The sequence below is a fragment of the Coenobita brevimanus genome, chromosome 89, assembly GCF_032717465.1.
Source record: "Coenobita brevimanus isolate Jiangsu-jjx chromosome 89, ASM3271746v2, whole genome shotgun sequence".
Lineage (NCBI taxonomy): Eukaryota > Metazoa > Arthropoda > Malacostraca > Decapoda > Coenobitidae > Coenobita > Coenobita brevimanus.
Window position 1 is genome coordinate 28044732 of NC_137042.1, and position 27230 is coordinate 28071961.

The 27230-nt window shown below is 40.9% G+C and overlaps 1 protein-coding gene across 1 annotated transcript in view; it reads right to left on the reverse strand.

Annotated features, from left to right (window-relative positions):
* Window positions 1-8898: 8898 nt before the first annotated feature.
* LOC145411425 (two pore channel protein 1-like) overlaps window positions 8899-27230 on the reverse strand; it is a 32645-nt gene continuing 14313 nt past the window's right edge. Inside the window, exons 9-15 of the mRNA XM_080281465.1 lie at window positions 26999-27118; window positions 22268-22436; window positions 14451-14621; window positions 12575-12723; window positions 11277-11432; window positions 10350-10465; window positions 8899-9171 (exon numbers count right to left, since the gene is read on the reverse strand). Coding sequence (XP_080137591.1) covers window positions 8899-9171; window positions 10350-10465; window positions 11277-11432; window positions 12575-12723; window positions 14451-14621; window positions 22268-22436; window positions 26999-27118 — 1154 coding nt within the window. The remainder of the gene's footprint in view (window positions 9172-10349; window positions 10466-11276; window positions 11433-12574; window positions 12724-14450; window positions 14622-22267; window positions 22437-26998; window positions 27119-27230) is intronic.

The window sequence follows — 27230 nt, forward strand, 5'->3', positions numbered from 1 at the left end:
ATAAGTGAGGAGTATTTTTCAGTTTTAAAATAATTTTACTGGTTGTTTAATAAGATACAAATAATTGCTGCTGGTGGGGTACCCGAAGCTGGCACCAGCAATTGGTACTATAGAGGAAAATGACCAATTTATTTATTCTCATCCTCATTTCCCGTACAAAGGTGAGGAGTTCAAAGACGAAATATGGAAAAAGACAAGTATATGTTATCAACAAAATGCCAAGTGAAGCTGTTTGCAAACACCACTTAGTCATAAATGAAGTCTCTCTTGGTTCCAGAAAGACATTACATATTTCCACAAGTCACTTCATAAATACCACTATAATGGCTTTATGAAACTGAAGTAGTTTCAAGTTACAGAGAATTCTACAGTACCCTCAATATTCAGAAGATCACAGAAGTAAGTCCCACAAAATCCCACTGACTTAATACAAATGACAGTAATACTAAACAAGTATATGTAATGCCAAGTGAAAAGTATTACAAACTGATAGAGTTTAACATCTTTTTATAATCCACTACTAAGTATTAATATCATCTAGTTCTGTCATTACAGGCTACAGTTACAGAACGTCAGTTATGACATGGGATAGTCATTTACCTGATTATATGAAATTAACAACCACTAATATTATAATTATCACAAATCTATTACACTTTGCTGAAATTCAAAGATGTAACTTAAAAAGAACAAGGCTTACCATGTTTACACATTGTTATGCAAATACTGTATATAATATATTGCCAAGACTGTTGTCATTCAGTGTAGTATCTTTGGTATTTCTCACAGCATCATGCATCAATAACTTATTAAGATAGCATCATCATCATAAATATTATAACTATCATCTTCAGCTAACTTATTCATCATGAGCATATCAAGCAAACTGTATGATTTATAGAGATATCTGCCTCCAACAATAGGATAATGCCATTACTATTAAAATTCAAGCTAATGTTCAGACAATATGTACTACCTATAAACAATAACTAATACTGCTGCACTAAATTTTCTCCAGTTTTAATGAGTTTTATGGTATTCACTCTGTTTTTGAAATACACATCCAAATGCTGCAATTTCATGACAAGCAGTCACAAATACAGTATTATCAAATCTTGTTCATAGTTATGCAGTGCATTACTAACAACAAAGATCAGGTTCAGGAAGACTTCTGTGGAGAAAACAGAATCAATAAACTACCAGGCTAGATGGATATCCATTCAGTAAGAAATATAATTTTCTGTGGATTTTCAACAGTGAGCAGCAAGTTTTACAACTGTACATAATACACTGTACATGTGCAAAATCTGCATAAAAATGGTAAAGTTACAAAAATATCAACTTTATATACTGCACGTAACATGCTGTGTAAACAGCATCTAATAGTTGTTAAGTGTTTTGTAAAGGGTGACATGAAAGTTTTGTAATAGCCTGGCCCCCCTGCAAAGCAGAACTTTGAGCCACTGCTACTGTACTTCACAACCTGTTATCAATGTTTCATATCCACTGATGCAGTTCTAGTGAACATTGGCACATGTCAACTGATGTGCCAGTATACTAAGTAGTATGAATTTTGTGCATAAGTTTTGTTTAAGAGTGAATTGCTTCAAGGTTCAACATACTCAGACACTGAGGAACTCTGGCCTATTACGAACATATACTGATTATGTTAAGAACTGGTGGTCATATACCAACTACAGCTATGAACATAATTTCCTGCCTGGTCATCCCACTTGGCCATGAATGATGAACTTCATCATCCCAACCCTATCTCCTACCAAAGAGATAGAGTAAGGTAGGATCCAGGATCAAATACAGAAATCACTGTGGCAGAAGAACTATATAAGCACATTTAATGACATATACTCTGAAAATCAATCACACATCTGCCTAGCCTTCAAAATCTTAGTTCCACCTCATCCAAAAACCATCTGCATAATTTTTTCTAAACATTACTGTAGTTTCTTCTGAGCTGCTCTTCACATACACCTATTACTCATTTTGTCAATGACCCAGTTACAACGGAGTGAAACCCTTCTCAAGTCCATCTCAATATATACATCATCCATCCATTTCAGTCCCTTATTAACCCCTCATGCATTTTATCATCCACATCTAATTTTCTCATATACTCACTCACTTCATTCATTCACATTCTTCATGTCCTAACATACCTCCTCCTACCCTCACTCTCACTCCTATACAACCTTTTCACCAACCTATTTGGAGACCCCAGTGGTCACATCAGTATCCTCCTGACCCAAGTTCAACCTCATTCAGAAAAGGATATTTTGGTTAGTCAGTCCAGGGACATATTTTGTATCATATTACAACTGCTACCAAACCTTATATTCACATTAGGTTAGACTTCAAACTGGAATAACCTTCATGAACCTCTTCAATACAAGAAGCTTTATCTAAGTTGAATAAAATCATCTGGTAGCAGGAAGAATAAACTACAAATGATTCATGTGGTGGATGCAATGGTAAGTCTTGTTTTCTCACATGTTCACACTCTGTTAAGGTTCTCAAAAGCAGAGATCCTTCAGTCACAAATAAAGCCACTCCAATAGAGAGGTGACCTGAAATAAAATCCTCACTGGATGGGGGGGGAAGGGATTGATGGGATATGGTACTCTTACACCAGTTTCATTATGTATCTACTTGCCTACCAGCACAATGGCAAAATACTCTCAATAATGCCATTATATAGTATTGGTGTACTCCTGAATGGGGAATCCCTTCCATTATTTATTGCTTGAAAATGAGGTAACTGCAAAAATTCTAAAGGACTGATCTATAGTTATATGGAAGAGCATTAAACATTTTATATATGAGCAATTAAGAAATGGAAGACAAGCTGTTATGGAACCATGAAAAGAATGCAATGACAGAGCAGTCTCTTATAGTTTTTTGGGGAAAGCATTATTCTGTAAATGTGATGATCAGCCTATGATTACAATTACTGTACAGGCAGCCCTCATTATGTCAAAGATGTATTTCACAATATTACAACTTTTTCCATACACCTGATGCTGTAATTCTGACAAAACTGGTATACAAGCTTTATGTGCTCATCATCCACTCATTCAATGTAGTGCTGCTCTCAGGTGACAGCCCTTTCCTCTCTTGCTTCCTTCTTTCCTTCCTTCCTCTTGATTCTGTACTTAATTTTTCTTCTTCCTTCTGTCTGCAGGGGACTCTACACTGAGAGACAAGCCAAATGGTTTCCTGTACACCAGGAAACCACTTACTACACTGGGTGGTAAACATACAACCAAATTACAGTGCTTGATGGTTTAGAAAAGAAGGAAGGAATAATAAAAAACTAGCACCAAGCCAAAATATGGCTATATGACACTAAGAAGGGAGTGGGGTAAATACAGTAATTATATTAAATGTGAGCAGTAAGAAAAGTGATAATACTGGAAACAGAAACAGTGGGAGAGTCATCTAGGAAATCAGTAAGTTGTGGGGGCTGACAGAATGAGGAAAGGAAGGGGAACACTGCAAGACGTTGTTGGAATGTAGACAGGCAATCAAGAAAAAGATGATGGATAGTCACAGAGCAGTCACAGTGTGTGCAGGTGGGCTGAGGATCATGGCTCATCAAATGACTATGAGTTAGGTGGATATGACCTAGGCGAAGACAAACAAGGATTGTTTCCCATCGATGACTGGAGTGGGTTGATGTGTGCCAGGAAATTATGAAGTTTGTTGTGAACCTCTTGGTCCCATGAGAATTGCCAACAATCATGGGAGAGGTGGTTTAGAAGAGGGAAACAATCAAAAGCCAGAATGGGGTGGACAGAGGACCTAGGGGAGGAAGCAGCAGAGCATACCAATGAGTCAGCCTGTTCATTACCTGTAAATCCAATATGGCTAGGAACCCAGCAAAAGCAAACCAACTTTTTCCTAACAGAAAGACGGAACAACCACTCCTGATTCTGGATGATAAGAGGATGAGAAGGCGTGGCATCTAAGGAAGAGAGCGCAACGAGAGATTAGGAGAAGATAACAAAGATGGAAGAAGAGAACCTCAGTAGAGATTTCTGAGCAAAAAGAAAAGCATACAGTTCTGCAGTAAGGATACCATGGAGGGGAGTGTACTATGAAATGAGGAGTCGGGGAACATAACAGCAAACCCAACACCCTGACAAAATTTAGATCCGTCAGTAAAGATATGCGTAGCAGAAGAGTGACGGGACGGTATGTTCAAGAAAAAGGGAGTGAAGGGCATCTGAGGGAAGAAAAGACTGAACAAGAGAGAAAAGAAGGGCAGACCACAGCAGGCAGCAAAAGCCAGGGTGAGAAGGAAACTGGATGTAGTGGAAGAATAGGAGGAAAGGTAAAATCAATATACTGAAGAAGGATGGGGACCCGAAGGGAAAATGAAAGAAGGAGATGGGAGATCGAGCGAAAAGAGTGTTGAAGAAGGCCAGGAAGGGGGAGTAATTTATTCGTAGGGAACTGAAGGAGATGCGTATAAGACTTGACAATGAGATGAAAATGACGATACAAGAGGGGGGGAAATGCCCGACTCAGCACAAAGACTTGTAGTGGGAGTCGACTGAAAAGCACTAACAGCTAAATGATGACCCGTATGATGAAAAGAATCTAGCTTTGAAAGAGTGCGAGTGGAAGCAGAAGAGTAAACCTGGCAACCATAACTGAGAGAAATAGGAAAAGGTTCATATAATTCAGAGAAAGGTCTACTCACAAAAGAGATGTATGAGGAAAGTCAGACAGTACCAGCCACGGAATTCAACTGGACGTCTAGAAAAGCAGGGACTGGATTCCTTGACGAGCCCACTAATGTTTTTACTTTCTCTGCTTGTGTGGCATTCTGGACTATGAGGAGGTGAGAGCATCTGGTCTTACAGAGTATGTAGCACCAGAACCAACCGACCATATCACGGAAAGATGAAGTGACATGTCATCCATTTGGGAAGTAATATTAAAATAATGAGACCAGGGGGAGGCAGTGGCTCAATCGGTAGAGAGGTGGCCTGTAGTCCTACCGGACACGCGTTCAAATCCCTACTGGGGCAGGGAACAGTTAAAGGATTTTAATTTCATTAAATCAGGCTTTACTGATCTACCAGAAGACCCGCCAACATGTCATAAAAATACCCCCGCCAATACCAATACACCAGTCCTGTATGAGACAGCCCTAGCATGTATTTAATATGGACGGTGGGTGTTAGTGCCGAAGTGGTGACATGCAGAGGTGTATGGTATGTAGGAGGACTACTGGGCCATGATAGCAAGCTGTGAAGCCTATGCCCAGAGTTGGAAAAAACAAAAAGAAAGAAAGAAGAAAAAACAATCTGAGGTCCAAAAAGGGAGGTAGTCAAAGTAGAGGTAGGGAGTCGGGATGCACTATACGGATGGAACGAGGAAGCTGAAGAAACGGAACAGACAGACGGAGGAAGGTGCGGAGGTAGATAAGGTGCAAGATTTACAATGGATGAAGAACAGGTAGATGGAATTGTACGTGGGAGGGACTGTGAGGCAAGAGCTGGTGTAGATGAGCAGGAAGAAACAAGCAGAGAAACAGTGGAAGGAGTCAGAGAAGCACCAGGAAGAGATGCCGGAGTCATCATTGGGGTAAAAAAATCGTCAGACCCAGGGTAGGGGGAACCAGAAACCATATCCATAATTTTAACTGGAAAGGAAAAGACTCACCATGTCTGTTGAAAAAGAAAAGATTATTTAGGCAGAACACGGGGTCTAGAGGCCTAGCCAAAGACCCAAGTAGGGATCAAGCTCCAAGTATGCACTTCCTACCCTACCCTAGAAGGGATAGCAACACCGAGTGGGAGAACTAAGTCTCCCAGCACAATGATGGGCCACCGGCTAATGGCCAAGAGTTCTGCCACTAAGCAACAGCACCCCCAGATCCAAAAGCTGCTGCTCAGCAGCAGTTCCGCCCCTGCAGAGGTCCACACACCGGGGTGGCTCCAAACCACCATGATCTCTACAACTGGCCCACCCTAATCCTTCCTGTTGCACTTACTTGAGGTCACTGATGAGAATTTTGATGAATGTGGAAAATTCCACTCTATTTAAAGCCAAAGATACAATAGAAACAAAAGGAGAAAAAGAAAGAAGAAGCAATAGAAGAAGAAAAGAGCCTTGCAAAATTGGTTGAGGCAGCAACAGGAACCCAAGGAGAGGGGAGAGGGTAGAGCACAGTGGAGATGTAAGTGCAACATCCACCTAACAACCAGACCCCCACACACCTTGGAGTTCAAAAAGTTACCCCGTTATAGCTCCCCTACGCAACAAGTCCCAATCGACGTACCCGAAGCCCCCCCAAGACAACAATGAGCAAGGAAATGGGGGCCCGGTGGTTTAGTGGGTAATTAAGGCACTCCAATCAGACTGAGCCTGTGTAGGTTTATATCCAAGGGGAGGTTGGGGTTTACTGCTCACGTAATGCCACTCAAGAATGAGTGAGACTAGTCACTTTCATCTTAAATGTCAGGACCTACTTGCCTAGCCCCTGGCTCCTGTGCTCCTCATAGGGGAACACAGGATTAGATGATGAATGAATGGGTATCAGTAGAACTATGACAGGTATTTAGTTAGTCTATAAATTATTATACAAAAAAAAAAAAAAAATTAACAGGAGACATGACAAGGACTCATTATACATTACTTTGTAGATTACCGTATCACTCTAAAAACTGGTACCGTCCAATCCAATTCTACAACCTTCAAGGAATATGGGACCAAGACTAGGATACCACTGTCCAGTACATTTATGGGTAGATAACCAGCCTTCTTCACTTGATGGTATTACATGACTGAGAAGCCTGCAGCCAACTCTTCAAGATCAAACCTATGGAATGCAGTTATTCTGACTGGGGCATTGTAAACATCAGATCACCAGCTGTTCCAATACTTCACTAGCCCTCTAATCCTAAATGGCTTATAATACCATGCAGGCAACTCCTTATACCACCAAACAAACATTATTTAGTCCTAAACTTCTCCAAACTATACTAAAGATAATTACGACCATCAAATACCTGCTTCTGTTTGAACTTGAACCTTGAATTTCTACTAGGGGACTTTGTGGTAGGTGGGGCCACTCACCAACCACTCAATGTAGTGCTGCTCTCAGGTGTCTGCCCTTTCCTCTCCTTCATCCTTCTACCTTCCATCGTCTTCTATCTTTCTTTCCATTATTCTTTCCTCGTCCTTCTGCCTACGGGTGACTTTACACTCCCTCTTCTGTCTTTCTTTCCTTCATTCTTTCCTCTTGCTTCTGCCTGTGGGTGACTCTACAGTATACTGAGTGACAAGCCAAATGGTTTCCTGTACACCAGGAAACCATTTACTACGCTGGGTGGTAACCACATAACCAAATTATAGTGCCTGGTGGTTTAGTGGGTAATTAAGGTGCTCCAATCAGATTAAGCCGGTGAAGGTTTATATCCAAGGGGTGGTTGGGGTTCATTGCTCACGTAATGCCACTCAGGGATGAGTGAGACTGGTCACTCTCATCTTACATGTCAGGACCAATCTGCTTAGCCCCAGGCTCCTACGCTCCTCATGGGGCAACGTAGGATTGGATGATGGATGGATGGATGAAATCAATAGATCATTCATATTTTCATGAATATTTTGAACCCCATCTTTCATACTGTTACACCAATTTACTGTCTGCTGGTTTAAAACAAATTTGAGATGTGAAAAAAAAGCTTTAAATGTGATCATAAAGCCTATATCTGAGTAGCTATCAAACAAATAAGGATAAGGCTTCAGCATCCAGAAGTATGATTGCAATTTCTGTGTACTATAGTTCATCCTCAGTAGGCTTGATTTACAATACAGAATACCGTACGGGTGACTTTACACTCCCTCTTCTTTCTTTCCTTCTTTACTCTTACTTCTGCCAATGGGTGACTCTACACTGAGTGACAAGCCAAATGGCTTCCTGTACACTGGGAAACCATTTACTATGCTGGGTGGTAACCATATAACCAAATTATGGCACCTGCTGGTTTAGTGGGAAATTAAGGTGCTCCAATCAGACAGAGCCTGTGTAGGTTTATATCAAAGGGGTGGTTGGGGTTTATTGCTTATGTTGAGCCACTCACGGACGAGTGAGGCTGCTCACTCTCATTTTAAATGTCAGGACTGGATGATGGAATACTGCACAAGTATTTAAAACAGCTGGTCCCATATCACCTCTTGAAAGGTGCAGGACCCATGGCAAGGCTACAGTAGCCCACAATAAAAAAATGTTCTCTCTGTAACCTTGACTGTCATCATCATTCAATTCACTCTGCAAAGTCCAACAAGTCTAACAAATTATATGGTACTTTAAATTACACAACTTTCTACAACACTATGTACATATATAAAACTATGAAACTGTGAACCTTATAACTGCTATTTGTCTTCTTCACTGTTATAAGAATAGATATATCATATATATATTTCACTTATAAGAATAGATATTATACACAGTACATATATATATATACAGTACATCATCTACATGTATATATATTATATACAAGTACTATAAACTATTTAAATCTCTCACAGTATCAACAACCATAAGACATACCAGTACATATTTCACCACTTGGTTGAAAAAATACTTTTCTGTTTATCTGAAGCAGTTGAAGCTTACCTGGAACGCAAAGGAAGCAAAGGCCCAGGGTTGTATTCTCATCAGATCAGAAGGCTTTCTTGCACCTCCTCCTTAGAGCTTTCATTTTGCATATTACACAATTGTAGGTTACTAATATCTTTCTAAAAATCTGTACATATTGCAAAAATAGCATAGAATGTCATCATACCAGACACATAAATGCACTGGTGAGGAAGAGGTATTTGGGGACCCCTTTACTGACAAGGATACAGTCCCTTGGAGCTTCAGGTATTGGGTGAGTCACTGGCGATGGATCCATTGGGGTTGAGGCTGCCCATGTAGGAGGGTGGGGTGTGTCTGGGTGTGTGGGTGGTGGTAGAGGCAGGGGTGGGGATAGGGACAGTGTGAGGGCTAGCATGGGGTGACATAAATGGAGTGGCTTCATTCTGCTGTTCTTGGTCTGCCTCTGCCAACCAGCTGGGTATCTCATCACGGTACATTCTTCTCTGCAGCACCACTCGCGTCCTTTGCCTCACACCCTCATACTTTTTTGTACCCTGGAACAACATAAAATCGGATTAAAGTGAGAACTGTACTAACAACCCAGTCAGTTTTACATCCTTGTACTGAACACTAGAAGCATATCACTTCATGAATAACAACTCATTTCAATATGTAACTGCAATTTTTCTTGGGGATCTGAAAGATATGAATGGATTTAGGTATAAGAGGTGTCAGGAAGAACAGAAGATCAGGTGAGGCATTCAGGGAACTGTCTGGTCATATAATGTACTATGTTACATAGGGAAACAAGAAATGAAGGAATGTATAGGACATTAATAACAAAGAAAAAAAAATGAAATACTGAAAAATTTTTAAGTATAAGCATAACTGGAAGAGTTCTATGACACCAGTGTCTTATCTCACAGAGGACACGAAACAAAGAATACACGGCTCAGGTACAGGCTTTTTTTCCCCCTCTTCCTGTGTTGTATGTGAAGCTCATTCATTCATCATCTAACCCAGAGCTGTCCCATGAGGAGCGTAGAAGCCCGGGGCTAGGCAAGTTCGTCCTGACATTTATGATGAGAGTGACCAGCTTCACTCACCCCTGAGTGGCATTACATGAGCAATAAACCCCAACCACTCCTTGGATATAAACCTGTATCGGCTCAATCCGACTGGAGTGCCTTAATTACCCACTAAACCACCAGGCGCCATAATTTGGTTATATGGTTACCACCTAGCATAGCAAATGGTTTCCTGGTGTACAGGAAACTATTTGGCTTGTCACTCAGTGTGGAGTCACCCACAGACAGAAGGAAGATGAAAGAATGAAGGAAAGAAAGAAGAGGAAGGAAGGAAAGAAGGAAGCAAGGGAGGAAAGGGCTGGCACCTGAGAGCAGCACTACATCGAGTGAGTGGAAGGTGAGAACTTGTAGAAAATGATCTTTCCAAAGAAAGGTAAACTGAAATCAGCAAAATTCTGTTAACATAATAATTATGTCTTGTCTAAATTAATGTTCCATTATTCCAGTGGTTCCACTAAATTATGATTTGCCAGACCTATTAATGGGAATTACTGTCATGTACAGTATTAGGAAAACTTTTTGTTCTGCAATTTACTTAAGTAGCCTAGACTCACATCTTCTTACACTGTGAAACAGGTAAAATGAGAATGGCTGTTACTGTTACCTTTCCCTTGGTCAGCTTCACCTTGTTGCCCTCTACTCACCTCCAACCGTAGCTCTGCTGCATAACGCTGCAGTGCACCAGTATCGCCAGCATTTCTGTAGATCATACTCAACTCCTCCTTGGTTAACTCCACATTGATCCTCACTTGCTCGTCATCTATGATTAAGATAAAACCAGTACAATAATATTATAACAGTTGTATGTGCAACACTATCAGTACAGTGTGCTAACTTTTAAAAATTTAACAGGCACGGCTTCACTTTAACCCAGTAAACAAAAGGGTCATCCTATTTTTTAATTATTTATTTATTTTTTCATGCCATGTCCCTTTTTTTCAATAAGGGCTATGGCATTGCCCCTTGGTAAAGGAGCATGAAGCACTATATGACCAGATTTCCCTTCCTGATATCTACCAATGACCCTTGGGTGGACTCAAACCTTCAACCCTTCAGCCAGAGCAGAGTGCTTTAACCCACTATGCCACGGCTCACTAAAAATGCAGCAAATGCCAAATTATATCAATACAAGGTTAATGTTCAGCAAACTCTCAATTATCTGGTGTGATTCAGCCAAGCCCTATGCCATTTAAAGCAAAACAACGAATATTGCATAGTACCCTCCATTGGCTTAATATTTGGTGTCAAGCCAGATACTGCATTGTTATGTGTCTTAACCCTCTATCTTAAAAACTATCCCATAAGTAAATGATGAAAACTGATCATAAATTATAACAAAGTGATGATAAAATACAGTAATGCAGTAATACAGCATTCATTGGCTACTGTTTGTAAGCCAGTCAATACACCTTGACACCAGATATTGCACAGAACTGCCAGATACATCCCATTTCGGCGCCGGATATTGCTTTAACAGAACCGAGACAGCAGCACCGGATATTGAGATGACGGATAATTCAGAGTTTACTGTATCTATTAACTGCCAGCACTCACACCCTGTATGGTTATACCTCTGTCTTTGTCTTGTTCCACAGTGTGGTTGTACTCCATCCTAAAGGTGAATGCCTCCAAGATAAATGCTACCACCACTGACATCACCACCATCATCACCAAGTAGAACAGCATGAAGTAGAGGCGAGACCAGTTGCTTGTCACGGCCACATACCCTGCAATTTTCACAAAATCATTTTGGTTATCTGAATAAAAAGCTCTGGTGGTCTATAATCTGTTCACTTTAACTTGCTCTACAACAGCCATCTATCCATCATGAATGATATGCTCTGACAAGATATTAACATTAAAATATGGTGCTAATCATGAACAAGTGCAATGGAAAGGATGTAGAACCACACCATGGTCTTATTCTTCCATTAACCCACAAAGAATAAGTTTCAAAATGGCAAAAAGGTGGACAACGTATAGTGGTTCAAGTTTTTCTAATTACGAGTGGATCATAGGGGAATTATATCCAGGGAAAGGTTGGGGTTTCTTACTCACATAATACCACTCAGGAATGAGCAACTGGTTACTCTTGCTTTACATGTCCGAAGTGAGTAGCCAAACGAGGGTTTCTATACTCCTCATGGGGTAATGTAGGATTAGATGATGGATGGATGAATAAAAGATGCAATATTATAATCATCTTGTTAACCCAGTTACCATCCATCCCCCAATCCTTTACTGGCTTATTAGAAGTACAGGAACCCTGGGTCAATCACTCACTCCAAACATGTAAAGTAAGAGAGAAGAGTTGCTCATCCCATCAAGAGCATACCAGTCCAGTGCAAGGCTAATCTCTCCCAGAAATTTAAGGCAAGTGTGACCAGGCATTTTCCTTTGAGCACCATGATGTGAACAATAAGCCTCTACCACTCCTCCAACTCACTTACACTCATCATATATGATAAGAGCACCTACAACTCACTAGACCATCTGACACTTATTTATTTGTGATATGTTTACAACCCAGTGCAGTAAAAGGTTTCCTGGGGTACATGAAACCATCTGACTTGTCACATAATATGCTATAATCAATTTATGAACAATTCAGCATGTAACACAGGCACCAAGTCATCAGAAACAAAGGAAGTTTTTATACAATATACGGAAAAGGAGGCACATGGTTTCTGATGCGTTGGATACTAAAAATTCTATATACTGTAATCACATCTTGAACCCCTCAACCTAAGGATGTACTTTGCATTCTACTCTGACTAATGCCTGACAAGTTTATTCAACTCAAAAGAGTCTCCTTGAACCACTGGGGTTAACAAGCACTATATATTAATACTGATGTAAGAACACTAACCTTCCATGATGATAAACCAGTTGTTGACAACAGTCAGCTCGAAGAGAGTGACACCAGCAATGAATATGTTGTCAAAATTGTTGAGGTAGTAGTAGTCAAGGTAAAACGTGGTGTTGTCATAGTGATAAAACTGCTCCACTGTTGTATTACTGACAAGAAAAGTATGAAAATATTAACAAAGGTGAAAATATTTTTTTTCAGACTTGTTCAAAGCTATCAAAATGTGCAACAGTAACATGGTTTCAGATCAAATGTCAGTAAGAGTAAAGTGATCATTGCTGAGGTGACTCTCAGTGTGGAATGTTGGTGAATTATTGAAGACCTGTTGTGCTCTCAACTGAAACAATAGAAAACTGAATGTATCACAAATTAAATTACCAACATTAAAATGACTAGACACAGTTCAATAAGAAAGAATCCACCATGAACTCAATGCACTGTACAACAAAATAAGTGGTTCTTCAGATCTCTTTAATGCTAATTCTTACATTTACAAATAGTACAACACAATTCTCTATCATAACTGTAACCAAATACATCATGTTGTGTGATATTTGTTTAATGAAAACATCAAACAAAAAATGTGAACACTGTCTGGCTTGTCAGATGAAGCCAGGATTCTGCAGGCTTGAACTACATGGCACTACATTTCTCTAGGTGTGTTGATGATAGTTCTCCCATAGTTGTACTTTTTCTTTCCCTGATTTTTGACATACCTCATCCTATCTCTGGGTTGAAAAAGGGTCATAATGATGGTTAACTACAAATGGATTCATCAGTTAATACCAATACCATGCATATTTATCTACTTTTCTGTTTGACATATGAATTACTACTGCATAGCCTTTTTTCCAGACACATCCTCCAACTGCTGCCCAATAATGTTCTTTCCTGGCACTAAAATGATCCATTTTAGATATGCACTAATCAAAACCAGTTAAGACTGCATGCTAAGTGATCTATGAGATTGTTATCACCTCTATTTTGACGTCAAATTTTGAAAATCACATCCCACTATCCTCCTGAATACTGTATTAGTAATGCAAACTACGTCAACATTAACCCTTTCACATTGGATGGCACGTCAACGTGCCACTAAGGAAATGTCTGTAGCCACTGGGCAGCACGTATACGTTTTCTGAACTTTTTATATTTGCGCACAAGTACTAGGGCCGCAATAGTGGTTAAGTATCAGGAGGTGGCAAGACTGAGGAGCTGTCATCATAGGAGGATTGTTTTATTGACTGCTATTTTCGTCACGTAGCAGAAGTATGTCGAGGTATGCGGTACGAGATGTTTCGCTGCCATGGCAGCTTACTCGGATCAGATGGAGGAGATGTCTGATCACTCGGATTACGTTGTCAGATGAAAGTGAGAGTGAAAATGAAAGTGCTAAAAAATAATAATGATAATAAAATAAAAAAATAAGGAGTTTACCATTATACCGAATGGCATACATTGGGCAGTGTAGGAGCTCCAATACCACAGGTTTTGACAAATCACCACACAGGTAATTATTATTATTATTATTATTTTACATTATGTTTGACATCATTTTACTCAGGAAAGTATGGTCTATTTTTTGGTGAGGAATATTTTATCAAAACACTTATCTCTATATATCTTAAAACCCCCATGTGTGTGACATCCAACCAACAAAAAACACCCGAAGTGAAAGGGTTAAAGTGATATATCAAGCATATGAACAAATGTTAATGTGTAATATGCAAAGTAAATCACTACTCTGAGGGTGCTATGAAGCCTCCTACAATGCTTAGAAAACAGTGCTCAGTCCAACATTATCCCTTGCAAGATGTAGGGGTCCCATGGCTAGGTTACAACTGATTAAAAACACACACAGACATTACATACTTACATACAACAATTCTTCATATCATACTGAGAGAACAACTCCATTCCAATGATGGCAAAGAAGTAGTAAGTAATGATGATGATGATGACAGCGGAGGAGATGCGAGGCAGGAGGATCATTAGAGTCTGAAATACATCACGATAGCGCCTCCTCATCCGGAACAGCCGGAGCAACCTGTCACCACCACATAGAACTTAGGGTTCTACAGTCTAAGTGAAACAGATGAATTTGTAGCAATTCTTCCTTAGCGGCTCATTTTGCACAGTGCAGCTAAACATTCTCTAGTATGTTATTTTTATGGCTTTAATACTGACATGGTTTGCATACAAAACTAGAGGGGCACTAAGTGGAGAGCACCTTTCAAACAAGTGCAATGTAATTTCCAAACCACTCTTCATAATGAGTTAGGTTTTCTCATCACTGATCAGGGTTTCACGAGAAATGTTTTCTGGATCCAGAATCTGTAATACCATCCGGATCAGTCCCAAAATTAAATCGATTGTTCCCTGGTACATGGGCTATCTATCCACCAAATATGGCCCAAACCTGTCCTTTTGCTTTTGAGTAATCCTGCTAACAGACAAACAAACATACAAACAGAGGTGCAAACATACTCTCCATGTCAGAGAGAACAAACACCAGGATATTAAGATGTACCGTAAAACGCCATAACTTCGGACATTTTTTATGTGTTTTAATGAATAACTCCTTGTAGAATGGTGCAATTTTATTCCTGTTGGTGTCATGTGGTAGCCAGGGAGAGTACCTACTAAATCCATATACAGTAATCACTCCAATATCCGGATCAATAGAGCCATCGGTAGGTTCGGATATTGGTTTTGTCCGGATATTGGGCCCCAGCTTATGGACTTGTACTTACGGACCCTAACACAGAGAAACACCTATACAACTCCCTCCGGACATGCATAGCACCTATTTAACACCCAAATCACACCAATAAGGCACATAAATGACTGAAATAAATGCAATAGACACATAAAATGTGGGTTTAGAAGTATGTTCATACATTAATAAACATTCTGGTACTTATGGACTCTAACCGAACCTAACCTAACCGAACCTAACCGAACTCTGAAAAACACATTCCTACTGCACATGCATGAGGTAAGTTTAGTATGGAAAGAAGTACAGTATGACACTTTCTGGTAAGTATAGTATGGGAAAAATACAATATGAAACATTCTGGTAAATATAGTATGGAAAATAGTACAACATGAAACATTTTGGCTACTTACAGCAAGTCCCTGGCCACCTCGATGAATAACCGCCTCCTCTCGGACTCTGACAGTAAGAACGATTTCCTGAAGCACTTGCACTACACTCTTCCTGAAGTCTTGCACTGAACTTAGTCACTAACACACAGAAGTCCGTTCTTTTCACAGTGTTCACTTTAGTCCAAATAATGTTCCATTAAATTTAAGTGTTGCACATTAACTTTTCCCAAGTTTTTTTAAGTTTCCAAAGCCAAAACAAAGAAGGTTAGTTACGTTAAATTTCTTTTCTACTTAGTCTTTTCTCCCAACTTGAAAACCTTAACACAACACACCGTTTTTTTCACTGCACAACACTCAAAATTCCCGTGTGGTCTAGTGGAGAAGTTCTTGCTGTTTATTCACTGTCAGAGCCCGAGAGTATCACTGGCAGGCGTCCAAGGGGTGCATCGGTGGGTAGTGGTGATGGCGTACCGACTACAGAAGACTCTGAAGACAGCCGCAAACTCACGTCGAGCGGTGACTCCACTGTAGCTGATGTGCTGGGCTGTGGCTCGGAGCATGAGGGCCTGTCTTGGGGAGGCAACGGAGTGGAACCAGGGCTTGGCACAGCGGGGGTCACGGGCCTGAAAAAACTGTCAATCGTTGACTGACGCAAGGACCGACGATTCTGGCGATTGATGATGCGCTGCCGGAAAGCACGCACTTCCTCCACGAGTCCCAAGGGCCCCATCTCCCTGTCGCAGTCCGGGTGTTCCAGGTAGTCTAGGACGAACTCTAGATGTTCCCGGAGTGCGCTCAGCTTGGGGATGGCTGGAGTAGTGTCCTGCTGGGCGGAGTCTGCATCATCATCGCCTTCGTCGTCGGAATCTTCAAGTTCGGGACTGACACCAGCAACCGAAGACGCGATCTCGATATCAGACAACGTCTGATACCCAGGATCGCCTCGTCGTCGTCCAACCACTCACGAACATCGTCCACATCAACATCGTCGCCGTGCGTACGTAGCCGTGCATGGAAGTCATCCACGTCAAACCCTAGGAAATCGTACTCCACATCTGTTCCGAGAAGCAGACGAGACCAACCATTTTCAAGAGTTTTCACAGGGACTTCCTTCCATGCACTAGCCCAGTTGTACAGCGCAGACTTGATGTTGTAGCGGCGAAGGTTTTCCAAAGTCCGCTTGCCTCGAGTGTCACGTCCTTCCCTGCGCTCGTCCTCGTCCTCGAGAACCACCATCACCTCGTCCAGGAACTTCCGACGGTACAGGCGCTTTGTTGCCACGATCACTCCTTGGTCCATTGGTTGAATGAGAGCAGTCGTATTAGGTGGCAGAAACATGCACCTAATACGGCCATTCTCAGCAACCAAGTCCTTGTCGCACGGGTGGGCAGGTGCATTGTCGAGGAGAAGGAGAGCCTTTACCTGGTCGCGAGGAATTCCCAGTGTCTTCGTCTGGTAATGTATGACCTCCTTGACGAAGTGATGGTGAAACCAGTCTTTGAAAATCACAGCTGTGAACCATGCTTTCAAAGAATGGTACCATACGACAGGAAGGACATCCATCACCCCACGAAGGCACCGAGGCTGCTTTGCACGGCCAACAATAACGGGCTTAAGCCGGTGCATGCCGTTAGCATTGGCACAACACAAAGCAGATATCCGTTCCTTAGAAAGCTTGCGGCCAGGTACACGCTTCTCCGTCTCATCGGCGAGAGTGTTCGTTGGCACCGAGCGATAGAATAGGCCAGTTTCGTCAGCGTTATAGACTTGACCGAGAGTGAGGCCCTCCCTGTCGATCAAGCCTTTCACCTTGTGCCGAAACTCGTCCACTCCATCCTCGTTAGCGTCCAATGCTTCGCCATGTGCTTTACGGTTAGTAAGGCCATGTCGCAACTTGAACGCGAAGAGCCAACCCTCGGATGCCTTGAAGTCTAGGGCGTCGTGAAGCCTTGCAAACTTCTCAGCAGCAGCCTTCAGCTCCGTTCCACGTACCATCACACCAGCTGCACGTTGCTGTCGATACCAAATCAACGTGGAGCGGTCGATCTCTGCATACTTGGGAGTAAACATAACCTTCCTCTCCACGTTGCGTTTGCTTCTCGACGAGAAGTCAGCCGTGTACTGCATGAGCTTGTCTCGGGAACGCTTGATATCAAACAAAGTCGACCGGGCCAGGTTGAACTCGCGGAGAATGCGAGAGGAAGACCAACCCGCATCAACCTTCTCCAATATCTCCCGTTTCTTCTCCAGAGTCAACACCACTCTCTTCCTTTTCTCAGGAGGCGGGGGCCATCATCACACACACTAAGAGTAGGGCAGAGAGCAGCAGGAGGCCTTGCAGCAAGTACGGCACCACCACAAAAGCGAGCACGTGGGCAGCCATGACGAAGAGCGTAGGTCTTGTCGCGGTGAGAGACAGGCGGGAAGTGGGGAGGATGCAGCGGCGCTCTATCGGACGTCGGAGGAATGACGAACCAAAACAATGCTCTCACGCGGCGCGCGCGGCAAGTTCAAATTACGGACGGCAAAAAATCGATTTTTTTTTTCCAATTTTTTTGGATTTTCGGACCATTTTGGGAATGTTTGATCCCAGGACGATAAGGTTCGGTTAGTGGGGATGTTCGGTTATTGGGCGTCCGGATATTAGAGGGATTACTGTATTTAAAAAAATTAGCCAAGCTAAACTTGTGCTTTTTTTTTTTCATTTTCAAGTGTTCAAAGTTAGGAACAAATTTTCTAACTTCGGACAGCTCTTCCAAACTTCGGACATCCATGTATTTTCCCTTTAAACATGAGAATGGTTAATGGGATCTATCTCTGGACACACTGGCCAAACTTCGGACACTTGAGAAGTTTTTAAAAAATGTAAAAAAAAATATTGGGCACTCGTGACCAGAGTTATACATATACAGTATATAGAGAAGTATCCCAAAATATCTTCTTTTTGGAGCTCGTAATTTCATATCACATTAAATTGCATCATATCACATTGTAGTGAGGTATTCTGGACGTAAATAGAACTAAGAACTATTCACAAACTTTTTGAGATGAAAAAATAAAATAAAAATGCACTGCATATACCCAAAACTGTAAGAGGAACTGTCCTCATTTTCCTAAACAAAACTTCACTTAATTATCAAGTAGCTACCTCATTGACTCAACAAATGCATACCGAAATATCATAATATGATGTTGAACATTTCTTACAGGTTCTAAAGACACACACACACACACACACACACACACACAAATCAACAGACACACGCACACACTGGCACATGTTATGAAGGCACCATGGAACATATTAACTGTAGTACATCAGTACAAAAAACTATTCCTTAACTACCAGTATAAAATACTGTAACTAAAGATATAGTATCACTTTTTTCTTTAAAATAAACCTCATTACTGGTTAAGGCACCTTACTGGCAATAACTTTGGTACTGGTAGTACTGACTATGGTATCTTACAGATCTATATCAAAATTATTATCATTACTTAGGCCAAAGGTTCACATCTACATCAAAAATCATCCTTTGCTTTCGGTCAAGTGTTGGTTCTGGTAACACCTTCAGTATATCCTCTTTGTCTATGTCACTGCTGTCATCAACCATTGGGTATACAAATGTGTGAGGTGTACCCTGAACGTGTTTGAGAAACCTGACATGTATTTCTGGTTTTACCTTAACAATGATAGCAATATAATGCCTATATCTGTCTTTGGTATCAAAGGGAACCCTCACAACTACCCAATCTGAGGGAACAACTTTATCCCCAATAATCTGGGTAGAGGTGACTGTCAGGGGAGATGCTTGTGCTTCATGGTTGGGTGCAGATGTGGAAGTGGAAGGCTGTGCTGCTATCTCTGCTGTATCCTCTTGTGGCTGCAGTGGCTGGGGTTGTGGATCATCAACTTCACAATCTTCATGCTGGCTCTCTGTTTCATTTTGTAGTGCCCTTGTAGTAATACTCATGCCCGGTGACACATTCAACCTTTTCTTTCGCCTTGGTTTCGCTATAGCTGGACTTGAGCTTGACTGACTGGTTCCATGCCTCATGTCCTTCAACAATTCCAACACTGAGCTGTCTAAGGCAGTACTGGTAGATGGTCCTGGTGTACCAGTATCAGCTGTATCTTGGATTGAATCTTCTGGAAGTCTTGAGATGGATTTCTGTGGATCAAGAGGATGAATGCCGCACTTCCTAAACCCACTACGTAGGTTGTCAGCAATGGTCCCTTTAACTTTATCCACCAGTTCGGTCAGTAGTGCTGGGAAGCAGTCTTTAGGTAATGAAGCACTCAGCCTACCAACAGTAGTTTTCTTGAAGTTCTCGAAGATCTTACGCCAGTGCACTTTTAGAGGCCGGAACACAGCAACATCGAGAGGTTGTGTCAAGTGCGTGGAGTTAGGTGGTAAGAGAAGAAAGGAGATATTATGTTTCTCACATGACTCAATAACACTGGGTGATACATGGCTTGCCAAGTTGTCTCCTATAATGACAACTCTACCTGTCCTGCGTTTAGCATAGGGGAGGATAATTTTGTGGAACCAGTCATCGAATGAACACGAGTCGAACCATCCACTGGGGGACCTATTGTATAGTGTTCCAGGAGGGCCCCCTTCAGTCCAGGTATCGTAAAGATGGATAGCTTTATACACCAAAAGATTGAGGGAGTAACACACCAGATGCAGTTCCAGAGAACATAATAGATATTGAGGATTTTGTTGAGTTCATGATTCTCTCTGGATATTTAGTGCCCCGCCTCACTATGACTTTCTTTTTACCTGGATCATCAGTAAGATTGGTCTCATCAAAATTTATTATGTTCTCTGGAGGCACACCTTCTAGTGATTTTTTCAGGTTACTGTAGAACTCGGCTAGCATGGCTCTTGTCACTCTGGCTCTGTCAGTCTTTATATTCTAGGACAATCGTCTACTAAGGGTTTGTTTGTGGCGCTTGAAGAAGGAATGGGCCCATTTAACACCAGGTACATTGTTACTGAATCGTGACACAACAACCCCTCGTTTGTCTAAATATGCTTTCACTAACATCCTCAAGTCCAAATTGTCGAGTGGGAATCCCCATTCTGCCAATGTGAGGATTCTCTGACACACCAGTAACTCTTCATCATGGCTCAATGAAGTATTACGTCTCACTTGTTTGCAATGTTTTTGTATCAGGTAATCATGTAATGTGCTCTTTTTTAATTTATATTTTTCAGCTGCTTTGCGCACACTCATGTTCTTGTTATTTATGTCATCTTTAGCCTTTTCCAGGGCACTTTTGGACACTTACCTTGTGTAGGCTCTTTTCCTCTTTACAGGAGATTTCGCTGTTTTAGCCATGTTTTTCTGTTTATATAATTAGCATCACTTTACCATTAATATTATTGTCTGTCCGAAGTTTGGACTTTATTTGGCTCAAATAATTTGTCTGTCCGAAGTTAGGAATTTTTTCTGCAAAATAAAGAAGTATTCATTAAAGCAGGCATAGCAAGATTATCCATGCATATATTTTGAAACAGTTTACTTCCCAGTACTTACAGCACTTTTCTACATATAATCGTACTGTTCACTTTTTTACAATTGAAACTGTTTGTTCTGTGTGAACAAAGTTTTGCAGGGTAAGAAAATTCAGTTATTTTTTCCAATGGATTCACGAATTTTTTTCACCCACACATATTCAAGCTAGTTTAATAGGATTAATACATAATAGTCTTAGAGGATTACCCTACCTACCGACATCATTATTTTTTGCAAATATCGCACTCTCTTCCAATAAACTTGAATTATTACATTTTTTTGCGAAATGTCCGAAGTTATGGCGTTTTACGGTAATTAGCATAATAACTCACTAAGGAAGAGCTGATTTGAAATACACCAAGCCACTCAGAATATCACCATACACAGAATACTGGCAGTCTTCTTTACAGGGATGTGTTCCAAAATGTCACAACTATTTCCACACAATTGATGCTGTAAATCTGACCAAACTGGCAAGTCCAAGTTCAGCAGTTACTGATCTTTTATGAATGGAGGACACCTGTAATCTGGTGTACAGATTCCCCCCCCCCCTTTTTCTGTTCATGTTGTTAAAAAAAAAAAAAAAAAAAAAAATGTTCATGCACAATTCTTCTGTTAACTACCATAGATTCAGGTCTTGCAATCTGACTTCTGTGAATAATTTTTCTGTTATTTACCACAGACCTGACTTATTCAATATGAAAATGAATTTAACTCTCTCCATCTGCATCTAGATAACCTGTGCACATAAAATACTCGTGTACATGTATGAGTTTATCCTCATCCCTTTTGCATTTAACTATCTTTAATGGATGCAGGATAATCATGTACAAGAATTAGTTTAACTGCTATCCTTTGGCATGTAACTAACTTCAATGAATACATGATAAGGAAGTAAAAGAAAGAGCTTACCTTCACCCCTTCTGCATCTAACTAACCTCAGGGGATGCAGGAAAAAACACTTAAAAATAAGGGCTTAATAGCTTTCTTTTTGTATGTAACTAACCTAAGTACTGTAAATGCAGACTAATGGCTTCTTTCCACCTGCATCTGACTAACCTTAATGGACGTAGGATAATGATGTAAAAGAACGAGTTGGCAAACTTCTCAGCGATGATTCCCAAGACAGCCAGTATGGTAACAACTAGGTCAAACACATTCCAGCCACTGCTCATATAGTCAACCAGTCCCAGTCCAACGATCTTCAGGAGTGCCTCAACTCCGTAAACTGACAAACAATGACCAATAAGAAATAACACATGGTAAACAAAAATATTGTACAGATTATGTACAAAACAATATGACAACACAGACAAAGAATGCATGTTTCATGCATTGTGGTAAGGGTTGCTTGAAACATTCCAAATGGCATCAACTGTGCCTTTTTTCTTCTTCTTCTACTTTCTTTAAATACTGTGAACAACTGGGGCATTTTCCTTCTTTTACTTAGAGGCAGACTGCAAGATAATGCTGATTTCATGTGTGTGGTGAGTCGGGGAGAGCAGAAGGAGATTGTCAGGCATAAAACGATTGAACTTGTTGGTGAGTCTCTTGAGTGTGTCAAAGAGTTTTGTTATTTGGGAGACATGTTATGTGCTGGAGGTGGGGCTGGAGCTAGCTCTGTGGTTAGAGTGAGGAGTGGTTGGAAGAGGTTCAGGGAGCAGTTGCCTCTCCTGACATTGAGAGGGCTCTCCCTACATGCTAAGGGATCTTTGTATGCAGCATGTGTTACAGTGTGATGCTGTATGGTAGTGAGACTTGGGCAGTAAAGGAAGAGGATATCTGCAGACTCAGACATACAAAAATGACAATGATTAGGTGGCCATGCAGTGGATCCCTGACAGTGAGGCCTGGGGAGGCTAGGTTTATGATGGAAGAGTTGAGAGGTAGGATGGGACTGGAGTGTATTGATGTTGTGATGAGGAGAGGTAGACAGAGATGGTTTGGGCATGTGGAGAGAATGGGGAATGATAACTGGTGCAAAAAGTGAGAAGTGTTAATGTTAGGGGTAGGGTTGCAAAAGATAGACCAATAAAGGTCTGGGATGAGGTCACTTGAGTGTGACCTCTGGAATGAGGGACTGAACAGGGAAGCTGCCAGAGACTGTGCAGCCATTAGGTGACCAAGGCTGATACACGCAAGCATGCTGGTGTCTTCAAAAATGAAGTAACGATTGAATTTCTCATTTCCCTTGGTTAGCTAATATTCTAAAGCAGAGAGATGCTTGGTATGTTTCACTTGGACTTACACCCCTTTACTGGCTAATACTCCTAAGCTGAGGGAGGCTTAGTATGCTTCACCTTTTCCAAATCTCACTTTCCTCTGCTGACTAATATTCATCATCTGAGAAACGATTGGTAAGTTTCTCTGTTCACGGATAATTCTCTTTATGTCATATCATCATCATCATCATCATCATCATCATCCGGACCTCCTTTCCCACCTTCGGGCAGGGTGAGGAGTAGCAAAGTCCAGACATCCCAAATCTGCCCAATCCAATGGGCCACTCTTCCTTTCACTCATCATCCAAGCCCTTGGAATCCTGGCTCTATCGGATATACCAAAAAATATTCACCACGTCCTGTAGCTTCACATAAATGTATCTGATTGATTCAATCTGGACGCTGCCACATTACAAAGGGGTGTCAAATCCCTGATCATGCATTTCTCCTCACAACATTCATCCAGCCAGATTGAACTCTTGTCAATAGGAGTGTTCGCGTGACTAGAGAAATACCAGATGTCACCAGTATTTTAATTTTTCAGATGGAAAAAATAAAAATCACGTGGGGCAATAATTGAATGCCTTTTTTCATGCAGCTTACTTATTGTAAAAATACGTAAATATTCTGTTTCTTCTCTTTAAAACAGTATTGTGTCAATGCAGCATGAACAAAAGTAATTATATAAAAAATATTCCACAGCGGCTGCAGGCTGGTTTATACATGCATAGAAATATATATGTATATCTTTATCCAATAACAGAAATTAGTTATAATTCATACTAACAAATTAAACTCCCTGTGAGTAAGAATAAAACTTAATTCACTTTAAGAAAGCATGTCGATATTTATATGCTGTCTCCGGTAAAACAAGTTTTCCGAGGAAACCGAAATAGCCATCAGTCTTCACTGGCTGATCTACTCCATCACCACAATTGCTTCGTACATCTGGCAGCGCTAGGCTTCAATATGCCCTAACATTTTAGAGTCTAACAAATATTAAACTATGGATAGACCACATGTGCCATTTTTTGTACAAGTCAGATTATATGGAAACGTCATATTCATATGCATTTTTCACTTCTTACAGTCCAAAAACCGTCTTTTTTGGCAAAAATTTTACTAATCTTTGGGTGAAATAGCATAAGTAAGAGTGATTTACATTTTTTAATGCTGTTTGCTTAATCAATACTGTAATTACCAATCAGAAAAATATCAGTGAAATTTAACTAAGACCCCCTTAGCCTGCAAAAATGAAGACGAGACCTAGTTTCTGGAGGTGTCTGGCAGATTTTCCTCTTCACACGAACGCTTCCATTCCCTAGCCTCACCAACTTCCATATCTCTCTTCCTGACACACTCATCCACCATATCTCTCTACCTTCTCCTTGGCCTACCTCGCCTCCTCCCTCCTTCAAATTTGCTCAGATATACCTTTTTCGCCACTACTGTTATCCATTCCTTCCACGTGAACATACCATCTCAGTACACTCTCTTTGATTCTGGTGTCCACAGACTTCCTCACTCCACATCTTTCATGAATCACATTATTTTGTATCCTATCCGCCCTCTGTACTCCACACACATTCCTCACCACTCCCATCTCCACTGCTCTTACTCTTGACTTTTCATTTTCATGCCACACCATAGTCTCACATCCATATGTTAAAGTTGGCACTACACTCCTTCATGTAAGCCTCCTGCAGCTGCGACACTCAAGCTTCTGTTTCTTGTCAAGGCCTTCATTGCACCAGCTACTTTTCTTCCTTGTGTCACTCTCCACTTCTTTTGCACATTTTCCTCTCTCTTCTATCACTGTACCCATGTATTTGAACTCTCTCACCAATTCCAGTCTCTCTCCATTCACTGTAACATCGCACTGGGACTCACCTTCTCTCTCAATAACCATCACTTTACTCCTCTCTACGTATAGGCTACTCTCAAGGCACGACGCTCATAGACAGCAAAACTCTGCACTAGTCTACCAAGTTCTTGTCCAGTAGCTGCAAGCAGTACTGCATCATCAACATACAACAAATTTGAGATATTCCATCCATCACCATTACCAATGCCATCCCTCTCTCCATTACTCGTGTTTTTACTTCTCTCATCACCCCATCCATATATATATTGAACAACCATAGGGACATCACACAACCTTGTCGCATGCTCACACCGATCGTGAACCATTCACTTAGATGCCCATTAACCCTTACACATGCTTCACTACCATCATAAAAACTCGACGGCACCTTGCAGCTTACCATCTAGCCCGTACATACAGTATATTTATATGTACTATATGTAAAGGAAAAAAGTGAAAAACATGCCTTAATTGTGGAACAAACACAAAGGAACAGCAGACAAACTTTTGTCTTTGATTATACAAAACTCCTGAGTGGTTCAATCTGATCATCAAAAGAGATGCATACAAAATTAACTACCACTCTTATGCCAAAACATAATCCTTCTTGAACTGCAAAATATTTTTCATTATACTTCAGCTGCCACCAGACCAAATTACTAAGCTTATGGGAAACCTCTCATTGTGCTTCCATAAATAAAGCCTCTATCTTACCTATCAAAGTTGAAATGTCTTGAACTGAATTAAATCATCTGGTGGCAGCAAGAAAAATATTAAAGATGTCATTGGACTTTGTTAAGTCCAAATTTCATTTAACCCCTTTAACCAGAGATAATCATTTTAATTTGTTACTACATAAGTGGTAGGTGGGGGTGCCCACCATCCACTCACTCGATGTGATGTTGCTCTCAGGTGACTGCCCTTTCCTCTCCTCCTTCATTCTTTCCTCCCTCTTCTGTCATTCTTTACTTCAGTCTTTCCTCTTCCTTCCTCTTGTCATTCTTTCCTCTTCCTTCTCTCTACAGGTGACTCTACACTGAGTGACAAGTCAAATGGTTTCCTGTACACCAGGAAACCATTTACTAGGTTGGGTAGTAACCATACAACTAAATTATGGCACCTGCTGGTTTAGTGGGTAATTAAGGCACTCCAGTCAGATTGACCCTGTGCAGGTTTATATCCAAGGAATGGTTGGGGTTTAATGCTCAAGTATTGCCACTCTGGGATGAGTGAGGCTGGTCACTCTCATCTTAAATGTCAGAACCAACTTGCCTAGCCTCAGGCTCCTATGCTCCTCTTGGGGCAACACTGGAATAGATGATGATGATGATGATGATGATGATGATGATGACTGATGATGATGATGATTTCATTCAAGTTAGAAGTTTCTTTTCTGACATAAGGAGCCAGATAAAACCTTCACAAACTCCTTTGCTACTACGGGCGGCAAAAATTATTTTAAAAAGTTGTCACCAAATACATAGTGTTAAGCTGATGTTTCATTCATTTCATATTTTGCAATACTAATTTCTTTTCCCTCTATCAATGCTGCTTGTTGCTGATTAATCACTGTATGCCTACATTTATGATGAATGGTGTGTTAATGTATACAGCACATGTAGTTTGAATATCTGTAACAGGGTGTGTTAATGCACACGAGACATAAGTGTGTCACTGTAAAAGTAGAGATGGCTAGATACACACATGCTATACAAACAAGCTGGTCCCAGGAGACTTCAACCTCTGAAGGACTGAAGGGACCCTTGGAGGATATATAAATAGTAGACACCATGAGTGTGGCAGCATTCACCACTATCACAGCATCTGCAATATAAACAACCATTAATTTACACACACACACACACACACCTGCATGCAAGCACACACACACATGCAATTAGATGATAAACTGTTGTTTCATTTATAAAATCAAATT